The sequence below is a fragment of the Leptonotus elevatus genome, chromosome 21, assembly GCF_054856555.1.
Source record: "Leptonotus elevatus isolate MCC_2025b chromosome 21, RoL_Lele_1.0, whole genome shotgun sequence".
NCBI classification, from domain to species: Eukaryota; Metazoa; Chordata; class Actinopteri; order Syngnathiformes; family Syngnathidae; genus Leptonotus; species Leptonotus elevatus.
Window position 1 is genome coordinate 15,449,909 of NC_141259.1, and position 11,987 is coordinate 15,461,895.

The 11,987-nt window shown below is 48.2% G+C and overlaps 3 protein-coding genes across 6 annotated transcripts; 2 read left to right on the forward strand and 1 right to left on the reverse strand.

Annotated features, from left to right (window-relative positions):
* Nucleotides 1–55: 55 nt before the first annotated feature.
* On the reverse strand, nucleotides 56–4,326 carry thnsl1 (threonine synthase like 1). Of its 2 annotated transcripts, XM_086066538.1 has the most exons (3): nucleotides 3,679–4,326; nucleotides 2,121–3,500; nucleotides 56–884 (listed from the first exon to the last, which is right to left on the reverse strand). In XM_086066538.1, the coding sequence occupies exons 2-3, from the start codon at nucleotides 3,492–3,494 to the stop codon at nucleotides 81–83; spliced, it is 2,178 nt and encodes a 725-aa protein (XP_085922664.1). In that variant the 5' UTR covers nucleotides 3,495–3,500; nucleotides 3,679–4,326; the 3' UTR covers nucleotides 56–80. The 2 variants fall into 2 exon arrangements, with proteins under 2 accessions (XP_085922664.1, XP_085922663.1); XM_086066537.1 differs by having other exon boundaries at nucleotides 2,121–4,325.
* enkur (enkurin, TRPC channel interacting protein) lies at nucleotides 4,164–5,851 on the forward strand. The gene is given in 6 exon segments (XM_086066541.1): nucleotides 4,164–4,374; nucleotides 4,530–4,564; nucleotides 4,567–4,674; nucleotides 4,748–4,962; nucleotides 5,031–5,177; nucleotides 5,269–5,851. Coding segments are annotated over 6 exon segments (750 nt in total). The 5' UTR covers nucleotides 4,164–4,300; the 3' UTR covers nucleotides 5,440–5,851.
* A 310-nt stretch (nucleotides 5,852–6,161) lies between these two features.
* Nucleotides 6,162–11,673, forward strand: LOC147156125 (phosphoribosyltransferase domain-containing protein 1-like). 3 transcript variants are annotated; one of them, XM_086066540.1, is made up of 9 exons: nucleotides 6,162–6,422; nucleotides 7,024–7,130; nucleotides 7,202–7,385; nucleotides 8,627–8,692; nucleotides 9,825–9,842; nucleotides 9,986–10,068; nucleotides 10,252–10,298; nucleotides 10,392–10,468; nucleotides 11,083–11,673. In XM_086066540.1, exons 1-9 carry the CDS (start codon nucleotides 6,390–6,392, stop codon nucleotides 11,128–11,130), a joined length of 663 nt encoding a protein of 220 aa, XP_085922666.1. In that variant the 5' UTR covers nucleotides 6,162–6,389; the 3' UTR covers nucleotides 11,131–11,673. The 3 variants fall into 3 exon arrangements, 2 of the variants coding, with proteins under 2 accessions (XP_085922666.1, XP_085922665.1); XM_086066539.1 differs by lacking the exon at nucleotides 11,083–11,673 and having other exon boundaries at nucleotides 10,392–10,815; XR_015092203.1 differs by lacking the exons at nucleotides 10,252–10,298; nucleotides 10,392–10,468; nucleotides 11,083–11,673 and having other exon boundaries at nucleotides 8,067–8,692; nucleotides 9,986–10,043.
* Nucleotides 11,674–11,987: the final 314 nt, after the last annotated feature.

The window sequence follows — 11,987 nt, forward strand, 5'->3', positions numbered from 1 at the left end:
GCCAATGAGCGGAACCACAATCCAAAAAGATCAAACATTACAAACCAAATGTTTTTTGTCCAATTGTCATTTATTTGCTCTTACAAGACTTTGAGGAAGGCGTCGTGTAACATGTTCTCCACTTGTTCTACCAGCAGGCTGTAATCGGCTTGACAAACGGCGCGTTCCCGTCCGTGCGCGCCCTTGAGGCATCCCATCACGTCCTTGTGCATTCCCGGTCTGGACGCGGCACGCCGCAACATCCTCAGCTGCTCCAGAGCGTCCTCCGGAATGTTCTGCGCTCGCAAAGCTTCCAACACTGCCGGCGCAAACTTGCCGTAATGAGCGGTGGAGCTAATGACGACGGGGCACGTGCCGTCCTGAAGCCGCTCCGCCACAACTTTGGCCACGGCCGTGTGCGTGTCCATCACGTAGTTGGCGTGCGCGTGAACATCCCCAATGGCGGCCAAGCAGTCTTCTTCCGAGCACCAGCCGGCCCGCACTTCCTGTCGCATCCTGCCGAGAATGGCGGCAGGAAGGCGAAAATGCCGCCGTTGGTCTAACTGCGCAAACAAGTCCTTGACGAGCGGGCCGTCGCCGCCCGACACGTGGTGGATGAACCTCTCCAGGTTGGACGATGCCAGGATGTCGATGGCCGGGGAGCGGCTGGGGATCAGACGGCGTTCCCGGAGATCGTACTCACCCGTGTTGATCAAGTCGGACACCAGCCGGTTGCGATTGGACGCGCAGATGACTTTCCGAATGGGGACGCCCATTTGCTTGGCGTACACGGCCGACATGGCGTTGCCGAAGTTGCCGGTAGGGATGCAAACGTCGACGGGATCTCCCGACTGGATCACGCCGTCCCGGCACAGGTTCAGGTAGGCGGCCGAGTGGTAGACGACCTGCAGCGGGAAAACAACTCTTACATTGTTCGCATGTAAAAGGCACCAAACGGCAGTTTCAAGGCTACCGCGAAAAACGGCCACCTTTTCTTTCGGATGCAGATGATTGTTTGCCACTTTTTTCCCCTCAAGTATAGATGACTGGTATTGGAAGCCTCCATGATACCCGATACCATAAATACGTGCCGTGGTTTTAAGGCTACTGTTTGATTGGCGCTGGGTACAATTAAGGATAGAGCGATTATCAGCATTATTGGCACCTTAACATATATCAGCATTGGACTTTTGTAAAAATCTGTCGGCCAAAAAGCGTCATATATATTCACGTCATTTCAACGTCGGGGAGTTTTCATTATTATTGTCACTTAACAGTCGACAAGATGTTGCTGAAAACAAAGTCAAGTGAAACGTTACCATTTCCGTTTGGAACACTTGAGGCAGCTATTTATTTGTTGAAGTTTACATTCCATTGTTTGATTGAAATTAATTGATTTGAAATCAAGGTTAAAAAAATAAAAAAAAACCTTGAACAGTTCTTTCGTTGGACTTTTAAACTCAGTTGCTCCCAAAAACGTATAAATATGTTCTATTTTAAATGTTTTAAGTGTCCCAAAGACGTATTTAGACGTGTGTTTTTTTTATGCTAGAGCATACAGAAGGCTTGGTAGTTATTATACAAACGGCCAGCAGGTGGCAGCAGAGCAAAGGAAATAAACCAGGGCCATGTTGAAAAAACCCTCAATTACACACGATTTGAAATAGATTTGTCAATAATGATGAAACTTAGCCATATTCTAATGCTAACTGCTGCAAAACGGAAACAGATAGAAATGTACTTTTTTTTCCTGATGAAAGAAGAGACTCATCTTTCTTTTGGTAGCTTCCATGTTTTTATAGCAATATAACACAATATTCTGTGGGCCTTGCAAAATCAGTCCAAATCCAGTCAAACAGCCGGGAGCGAAGAGGGTTGCTTCAGTCAAAAATGACTGGGAGTGAATGAACACGCTTTAAAGGCATTTAAGCAATGTGTTGGAGCTTGTATTATTCCAAATTTAAAATATTTATCAATTTAAATATTAAATATTTCCCTTTTCACTACAAATGAATATCGGCTCCGTATGCCGGTTATCGGCGTTCCTGACTACTAATAATCGCTATTGGACCCACGCATGGCTGTATCTGTAGTTTCAATTGTGGGGCGGCCGGTTGAAGTCTTCCAGCTGGTGGACTCACCTGCGGTAATAAACGCGCCCAGTTGATGGAGTTGGCGGTGCTGAGCACGGTGCCGTACTCGGCGGCGAGGTGCCCCGTCAAGCCCGCCTCGCCAAACATCCTCTTGATGCTCCTTTGGCAGAAGTCGAAATGGCCGCGCACGCCCACGACCTTGGCGCGGGCGTGCGCCAGGCCGCTCATCTGCAGCTTCTGGATGCGGCTCACGCCGTCCTCCGGGAAGAAGACCAGCACGGCGGTCCTGCGTCTGTCGGCGCCGCGCAGGCCGCCAAAGCCGCTCAGAACGGCGCTGCCCGTGTCGCCGGAGGTGGCGACCAGGATCAGGTAGTTGCACATGGGCGGCAGGCAGTGGGCGAAGAGTCGGGGCATCAGCTGCAGGGCCAGGTCTTTGAAGGAAGCGGTGGGGCCGTGAAAAAGTTCCTGCACGTACATATTGTGCATCAGGTGTTTGACGGGTGCAATCTCCTCGCTAGAAAAGTTGGAACCGTACGCCTTGAACACCATTTCTCTCAAATCCACGGCGGAGACTTCCAACGGGTGGATGCACTTCTCCAGTATCACCAAAGCTCGCTGTGGATATGACATATCAACGAGTCTCGACCACTCACGGCGAGTTATCTTTGGGAAGCCGTTCTCGGGTACATAGAGACCCCCGTCCGGGGCGGGACCCTCCACCACCACGTCGCTGAAGCGCGCTTTCCATCCTTCTCCGTCAGCCCTGGTGGACACGTACGTCTCGGCGGCGGGGTTGCGAAATCTCTCCACGGCCTGCAGCACCTTCTCCGCCACCTCCTCCGCCGTGTCGCCTCGACCGCACAGCACCCGCGCGTCCAGCCACCGCTCGTAAAACGGCTTCCGGTACTGCAAGATGTCCCCGATGCTCCGTCCCGTCTCTTGGCCCACGATCCTGTCCACCTTCATTCCGTGGAGCCGCCCCAGGATGTCCTCGCCGTCCACATCCAGGTAGACGACCACGCCGCTTCGCTTGACGTGCTGCATGGCCTCAGCGTGAAGAGGGTTGGAGCCCGTCAGCGAAAGGACGCATCCGGAAGCCGAGAAGTTGCACAACAGCTGACCTTCTTCTTCCAGGAAACGTTTGCCGCCGACGGCAGCCAACTTGGCAGCGACGGGCATCTTCCAAGTTGCCTCCAAGACGTCGTCGTCTACGTCAACGGCTGGGAGTCCCAGTCTGCTGGCCACGATCCTGCCCACTGTGGTCTTCCCTGCTCCAGGTGGACCCATGATGAGGATGTTCTTCTCGCGAGGACAGCCAACGGCGCAAGTTTGCGTGGAAAGCCGTGAATTGGACTTCCAACGTGGACCCAGGCTGCATCTGAATGTTCTTAAGGCAAGCTGCCGCGCTCTTAATAAAGCCATGGCAAACTGAAAGGACAGAATCGCTCTTACAATCCATTAAACACGACTTGCAAGTCGCTAACGGCTTCTATTTAGTAACATCAATCAAGGTCGTGTCCAGACTACAAGCTCACAGTTTGTCCCTACTTGTTCTTCCACCTTTGTCTACTGGCTTTAAAAATATACATTTAAAATGAAACCTCACGTCAAATGTCGCTCTTGTAAGCCCCCAAAAGCGTCCATTTATGCTTTCGAAGACTCCGTAGTAGATACAAACTTTCTTACGGTTGGCCCCATCTTGCCAGTTCAAAACACGTACTGCAGCTGTACGGCACGCCGGAAGGGTAAAAATTGACGAGGCTCAAGCCACGTAACGCTGCGTTCAGGGTCATTCATTGGAACACGTTATAAACTAATGTTTACTTCCTTGCGACTCATTTTCAGGAGGGAAATAACAAATTAAGTGGATGTTTACAAATTATTACGGAGGGAAATATGGATAACGGCATTCATTTGGACAGTTCGTAGTAGTGAACGTTTGAATACAGAGTTTTCTCTTTAGAATGCGCTTACAAATGACAACACGTGGTTTAAAAAAATTGTTGAGCCAGTAAAAGCATAATAATAAACATTAAAACTAAGGATGTCCTAATTAACGACTGCACCTGAAGGCAACGCACGGTCCACGCTGGTTGCCCAGCAACAAGCCAAAGCAGACTCCTCAGAGAACTTTCCAGCTAACGTCAGTTAGCGCGGCTAATTTACGACTGGCACTGATTATTTACGACAATTAACGACTTCATCTGTACTCGGTAACATTTTTTAACATGGCTAAAACGGTGTTTCCCCAAGAGAGCATCTACAATTTTTTACCTGAGCTGGTTCACACTGAAAAGCCAAAGTAAGTCCGAGAAAAACACAAGCTAAGCTAAGTAAGCAGATGTACATTTTTCAACATTTGTTGTCTCTCCCTGGTTCCGTGTGTGTGATCATTAGGAAAGATTTCACAGATGAGTTGACGAGAAATGGTTTACAATTTCTGTGCTGTTTCTCCAGGCGCAAGTCCAAGTTTCGACCAGTAGTTATCCTGAAGGAAAACCGATCAAGAATGCAATGAAAACCATGGGACCACTAAAAGTGGACACTCCGTCTCCAGATAAATACCTGAAGAAGCATTCCAAGGAGCCCAAACTACCTGAAAGTGAGTTTTGCGTAACCAATACCTTATTGTCGGAATGAGTCCTTATTGTCTTATGAACTCTCTCCTCTCGCAGTAAAAGAGCGTTGTCATCGCATGTGCACTGCAAAGAAAGCCGCCGTCCCCTTGAGGTCAGAGAACCCGCCTTTGGGCCCCCACGGCGAGAGAAACACGGTCAAGCCCAGCACACCGGCGCCCACCAAATCGCAGCTCGCTTCTGTCGACACCAACCGAGGCCACAAGGCGCTCCTGGAACATTCCGGACTGGTCCCCAAGTACATCAAAAAAAAGGTAAAACACAGCCCAGCATGGGAGAAACGTGCCGGACCTTGAAACCCGTGCGTGCCGGCCGCTCCCAGTGTTACGGCGAGGTGCCCGAGTACCTGCAGCATCGCAGCGAGGAAGTGCGGCGAGCTGTGGAGGGCTACGACAAGTATCTGGAGGAGCAGATGGAGCGAAGCGCCATCAGGCAGCTGTCGGATGGCGAGCGGCAAGCCAACCTGCAGGTACTTCCGCAACGCACTCTCTGCTGGAACAGAAATAGAAAAAAAACAAAAAAAAAAAAAAAGAGTCTGAATTGTATGATTTCCCTGCAAGCGCCTGAAGAGCAGCTTGGCCGAGCTGCACAACGAGTACCATCGTCTGCCGGTGGCGGCGGACACGCTGACGAGGAAGAGTCGCAAAGCGCAACTGGAGGCGCAGATGAAGCAGCTGGAGAGCGACGTGGGCCTTTTCGAGAGGTTCAAGACCATCTACATCGCCAATTAGAGAACGGCACAATTTGGCTTCTCAGGAGAAGGGCGAGCTGAATTGACCAGCTTTTTTGCTCCTGAATCGGTTTTGTGTTAAGTCGCTAGGAAACGACGAGCATTGGTTCCGTTCAACATGATGGATGGATTCAACATTTTCTTCATCAATCATCTTTTTGTTCCAAAAGACGACTTTTTTTCAAGTCGCCCCACTTCTCTTAATGACACTTTCATAATGAATTTGCCTTCACCGTATTCTATCTCTTTGCATGCCCTCATGTTGTCATTCACGTGAATATGTGATAAGGCAAAAAAAAAAAAATCCAACCGGTCACATTTTCCGACTTTTCCAAATTCAATTGTGTCCAAGCAGAAAATAGAACAACTTAAGTCAATCATTCATTGCATGAATAAATTCTTCAAGCCGCAAACTACAATCTTCGCCGCCGACTTCCTTTGCATCGGAAAGCAAACATGATTGCAAAAGTCGGCTCATCCCTGGCCCAAGCCTCCACAAAATGCAAATCAATTGAGAATATTTGACGTCATCCTGCAAAGGAGCAGACGAAAAGCTTTTTGGCCAACTTGACAATAAAGCAGGGAAGATTTGTCGCAGTCGTGAAGTTTGCGTGTATTGATTGGCCAGCAGCAGGCCTGTCACATGAAGGCCATTATCTCTCGCATTCTCCACCAGCGGAATGGCGGCGGCGGGGGGGGGGCAAATGACTGGAGCGTGATCGCTCGGCGCATGTGTCCACGAAGACTGCACTGTTTGTCGTCTTCTTCTTCTTGACGAGAAAGCAGCAAAAAAGTGGCGAGTAGCTCGCTCCCCAAATGCTCAACATCTCCGGCGTTCACTCGCTCGTCAGCAGATAAGAGCAACATTTGTGCATCATAACCGCTGCTGCTGGCCTATTCCTGTGAACTCTGACCTCCGGCAGGCAGGCAGGACTATCCACGCTGTGAGAAATGGAGCACGGCGGGAAGAAAAGAGGAATTGTGGTACGTCCGACGCCAACTCAAAAGCCGCTCAATTGGTTCGATTCGACCACAAATGTTTGTTTGTTTTTTAATTGTATTGACACTGTAAGAGAAAGATTATCTGTAGTGTTTTGGTGACTTTATTTGACGACATTGGTTGAGTAAAATAGTACTAGCACATTTGCATATATTTGGGGCGTTTTGGTTGTAAGGATGTCATTGCCTATAAATGCCACAAGATGGCAGTGGCGCATCGCATTCTTGTGTGCAGACGTTCCAACTTGGCTTGCTCTGATTAACCAATAAGTGGACAGTAAAATGGTGACGTCGTTGTGGGCCAGCCCGTTGGTCTGGTTAAAAACACACAAATAAAAACAGTCCTATTGGCAACATGTCAATTGCTACTGATCATGAAGGACTTCCGCAGATTAGATCGACAACTCACAGAGGCTTAAATCCGATTGGGCAAAAAAAACCCTCAACAAACAAATTAGCATCCACTTGCATTTACTGGAAGTGTGCAGCCAAAACGAAATGAATTGAAAAAGCCATTGTGAATACATGATGACGATTTGCTGGAAAGAACGTCATGTTGTAAATGTGGCTGAGTTGTTGATTGCAGATCAAAGACGATTGGCCGGGATACAGTTTGGATTTGTTCACCTACCCGGAGCACTACCGCGACGACATCGACAGCGTTTACATTCCACACGGGGTGGTCATCAACAGGTGCGACCGGCAGGGGGCGCGTTGATCCGGTCAGCAGTTTGTTGTCACGCGGTGGACCTTTCTGCTTGCAGGACCGAGCGGCTGGCCCACTACATTGTGGAGGACTTTGTGGATGGCAACATTGTGGTGCTGTGCGTGCTGAAGGGCGGCTACAAGTTTTGCGTCGACCTGATGGAGTGCATCAAGGTGCTGGGGCGCAACTCCAACAAGTACCTGGAGACCCGCGTGGACTTCATCCGACTCAAGAGCTACCTGGTGCGTGGTTTTTAAGGGGGGGGGGGGGGGGGGGGGGAGACTCACTGGGAGTTTGAAGTTTTTGCGCAGGCTAAATACTTACCATGAATATTTTTTAAATAGAACAAGTCATGTCACAAAATGAAAGCCATACTTTTTCAGGGTAATACTATTTATAAATCAATCAAGTTGTATAGGAGAGTAAACTCCTTTTTTTAAGGGTAAAAAAAAAAAGATTTATGAGATTATCGTCATGGTAAATCTTATCAGAAAAACGTACGTTTGTGGAAAAAAAGATTTAATATTAAAAGACTAAAAATAAAAATTTATGTAGCGTACATAATGTCTTGTAAGACAAAGTGGGGGGGGGGGGGGGGTTCAGGAAAAACAATTGAATATAATCACTATAAACTCTGGCATTTAGAATTTCAATCCAGGGTTGAATGGATTGATTATGTTGAGCCAAGATGAAGCCATTTTATGCTAAAAGAGCACATGTCAACGCTTGGTTGTGTATTGGTGTACCTTGTGTGGTATACTCCAGTTACCAACAACCCTAATGGGGACAATCATGAAAAAAAAAATGGCTGGCTGGCTGGATGGAGAAAAAAAAAAGAAAGTAAGAGTTCAAGCGCAACACGATGTCATGTCACGTCTCTGCCACTAGATGTCAGCGTTTGTCATGTTTTTCACGGAGTGCAGGCCACATTCAGGCAGGACACCCCAAGGACACAGGAAGTACTGGAGGCCTCCTCACATCGTCATCATCATCATCATCATCATCATCATCATCATCGACCGCCTTGTGTCCAGGATAATAACACACCTGGAATGTTGACATGTGGAAACTTAATAGTGTGGTCACAGGTGACAAAAGTGCTCATTCTGGAGAGGTCTTCAAATTTGAGGATTATTTAATCTCAAGGAGTTTTTCAAAAACACCAACCACGTCCTAAGGGTGTTGTTGTTCTGGTCACAAACAAGGATCTTTCAGTTAGCATCTTTAAATGGCGTCTGCCATGACATTTTTCAAGCCGGCAGGTCATAAATGACTCATGTGACCTGCGACCCCCCCTTCCCCTCACCCCCCCCGGGGCTGTGATGTCGCCCACATTGCAAGCCATGTGATGTTTTCCCACTGGATCCTCTGCTGACATGATGTATTCAAAAAGTTAATCGTTTGTCCCCACAAATTGAAATGTTCCTTCAGCGTACGTATGCGAGTTCCACGTTGTCACTCAAAGCCGTCCTGTCCTCAACAGAACGACCAATCGACCGAAGATCTGCACATCATCGGCAGCCGAGATCTCTCCTCCCTGCGTGGAAAGGTGACTTTTTCTTGACGGCAAATTCACGTCATACCGCATTGACGACGTTACTTTGAACTATTTACTCTTTTACCGCATGCCGGAAAACATCTCGCAGGTGTTCTCGCGTCAGTGCGTGCGTTTTCCTACTCTCCAAAATGTAGTCCGCCTCAGACAGCAGCCTCGCCCGTAGACAGGAAACGTCGGCGGACTCGTTTGTGGCAACAGGACGCACAAAAAAAGTCTGAAGGATCCAAAGCCCAAATTCAACAGCAAGTGGGCCATTTTGCTTTTCAAGAAGCCATTTTGGATGAAATCCAGGACTGATGCACATGAATTTGTCCAAATGGACCGCGCTTCAGTGCGTCATGTTTTGGTGGGGGACTCAAATTACATTCGTGTCAATAATACAAATGCGGTAGTCATGTTTATTTTAACAGGACGCCTGAAAAAGTCTCAAGGATCCACAACTGAAAATGGACAGGAAGTCAATCAAGCCATTTTAGGCAAATTCTTCTTCTCGTCTGCTTTCATCAACTGCTACGAACAATTTTGACTTCAATTGAGCCCGATGGGAAGCAAAAAGGTCAAATTTCATTTCAAAGAGTCGCTTGTGAAAAAGGGGTGCACCGCGCATGTTAGCATGCTAGCTAACGTCAGTTCTCCATGCATTTCAATGTCAAAAAAACCTAGGTACCATTTATATATATATATATTTTTTTTAAAAGTCAATAAACGAGCCGGCCCTCAATGAGAAAGTGAACTCGGCCTGAATTTTGTCGTCTCCTTTTCAAGCAATGACCAAAATCTTCAGTCAAGCAATTTCCGCTTGCTTACCGGTGGAAATCTGCAGCACGTGTGACGTCATCGTCAAAAGGTGCGCGTCCGCGTCTCGCCGGTCGCGTGGAAGACGGTTTGAAATCAAATGATGTTGTAAGCGCATTTGAGCGCCGCCGTTGCGTCCCCAAAATGTCCAAGCGCTTCGACGTCGCCGGGGAAACGAGAGCGCGTTGACCGCATTCCGAGGGATTCTCCGCCATACGCTACGACATCGTTGCCATGGAGACACGCCTTTTCCAAATGCATGTCAAACCATGCAAATGTCACTCATGTGTGCGTTTCTTTGTCTTTTTTTTTGTTTCATATTTCCAAGAGCGTGCTGATAGTTGAGGTGAGTCTTGTTTGAACATCTTTGTTCAACTGTCAATAGAATAAAAAATTCAATGAGGAAAAAAGAATTTTACAAAAGGGAATTATTGGATGATATCAAATGTTGAACTGTGCCCCCCCCCCCCCCCCCCCATCTTGGCCAAGGCCATTGTTGACACAGGCAAGACAATGAAGGCGCTTCTGAAGCACGTGGAGACTTTTCAACCCAAGATGGTGAAGGTCGCGGGGTGAGTCGGCCTCTGTCGGCCATCTGCATGCGTTTGTGCCCCCCGCGGCAGGAAATGCCAAACGTGTGATGCAAGACCATGTCGCAATCCCCGTGTGGACAAAAGTATTGGGACACGGGTTCATCCGTGACGGCGATACGTCTTTCAAAAGAAGGCTAACTTGAACGTGCCGATGTGTTGCAGCCTGCTGGTGAAGAGGGCTCCCAACACGGACCAGAACCTGACGGACTGTGAGTAGAATCAAAGTAACGCGGCGCACGCACGCACGCACGCACGCCAGCCTTCCCTTTTTGAAAGGAACCGCCTGTCGTCTCCGCTCGCAGATGTGGGCTTCGAAATCCCCAACCGCTTCGTGGTGGGCTACGCCTTGGACTACAACGAGTACTTCCGCGACCTGAACGTAAGCCCGCCCATGTCCGTGCGAAGGCCGGGAAGGTGGCAAATCAAAGTGATGACCCCCGACCTCACCTTTCCTCTGAAAGCTCAACTCACCGAGCAGGTTTCTTCCCAAGCGGCTATGGTTAGCATGCTAACGCCCGGAATAACAATTCCTGTACGTAGCGAACGCATTTTGAAGCGATTGTCAAAATGAAGTCCAACGTCATAAAAGAAGAACGGAAATCTCGCGGCAGGATTTTGATGTTGATTCTTCCGCATAAGTGTGATTATCTTCGCATTATGTTGTGACTCTCGCACACGCGAGGAATGTCGCGCCTCGTGATCGCTGGAAACGTCCTCTCTTCCTGTAAACTGCCAAAACTGCCACTTGTCACATGCGTGATTTCAAGTCAGACATGTTGAGTTGCCTCCTCTCGCCAGTGATGTCATTTTCCTCTCAATGACATGTTGAAGAGTTTGTAGCTTTTTTTTGAGTCACTGTCAGTCGAAGGTGACCCCGCCCCCGCCCCCGCCCCCACCCCCGCCCCCGCCCCCGCCAAGTGGAATGCTTCAAAGTGGCTTTTTTGGGGGATGACATCATTTTTATTTGTTTTCTTCTTCTTCTTCTGCTTTCAGCATATTTGTGTCATCAGCAAGACCGGCAAGCACAAGTACAAGGTTTGACTGGACATCCCAATGGAAAAACGTCACCAAATATACATTTGGACATCTTTGAATTTGCGTCTCAGCTTTGACTTTGTGTGTGAGACACGGAAGACATGAACAGGAAAGAAGGCGAGGACGGGACGTTGGTGGCAGATGGCGAGAGATGATTAAAGTTGCCAACATCCAGACTCCGCGCTGACTCACGGAAACACACGCACGCACGCACACACACACACACACACACACACACACACGTCCACAAACATGATGTGCTTGTTGAGTTATGAGCAAGCGCCTGCCAATCTCATCAAATTGGACAACACTGTTGGATTGTCTTTCCAAGAATGTTTTCCGTTTTCGACACGCTCCACGGGAAAAACATTCAAGCAGACATATTAGGCTTTTTTTTTTTTTCTCTTCACAATTTAAAGCAGTTTCTTGTCTTGCTTAAATGCGTGTGCCCAGCGGAATTTCGAGGGGCAGATTTCCCCCCAAAACAAGATTATGGATAAGCAAAGATATCTTTTTATGATGTAATTGACAAATAACATGGAAATCATGCAAAAGAATAAACTTGAACTGTCCTCCCTTTAGCGCAACATACAGCAGTCCCTTGACTCCAAGGTGGCACCAAAGCAACAGTTTTATGTTAGACATGGCAGGTACATTTGCATGGTCAGTGTGAAATCTGGTCCCGTTTAGAGGATACTCGTCCTGTCCATATGCATCACGAACATAAGCCCAAGCCTATAAAAAGTCCACACACCCCTTTTATCGGACCGTAACACATTTTCCCACTTGCCTTTGAAAGATTTTAACTTTTTGGCCATAATTCAATAAATAAGGTAAGGCATTGTGGCGGCAGCAGCATCCTG

What these genes read in the sequence shown, in the direction of transcription:
- LOC147156125 (XM_086066539.1), top strand. Translation starts at nt 6,390, where the DNA reads ATGGAGCACGGCGGGAAGAAAAGAGGAATTGTG. An exon ending in CACGGGGTGGTCATCAACAG is followed by an intron (nt 7,131 to 7,201) that starts GTGCGACCGGCA and finishes TTCTGCTTGCAG; the next exon opens with GACCGAGCGGCTGGCCCACT. An exon ending in AAGATGGTGAAGGTCGCGGG is followed by an intron (nt 10,069 to 10,251) that starts GTGAGTCGGCCT and finishes GATGTGTTGCAG; the next exon opens with CCTGCTGGTGAAGAGGGCTC.
- thnsl1 (XM_086066538.1), bottom strand. Translation starts at nt 3,494, where the DNA reads ATGGCTTTATTAAGAGCGCGGCAGCTTGCCTTAAGAACATTCAGATGC. An exon ending in GGGCGCGTTTATTACCGCAG is followed by an intron (nt 885 to 2,120) that starts GTGAGTCCACCA and finishes TTCCCGCTGCAG; the next exon opens with GTCGTCTACCACTCGGCCGC.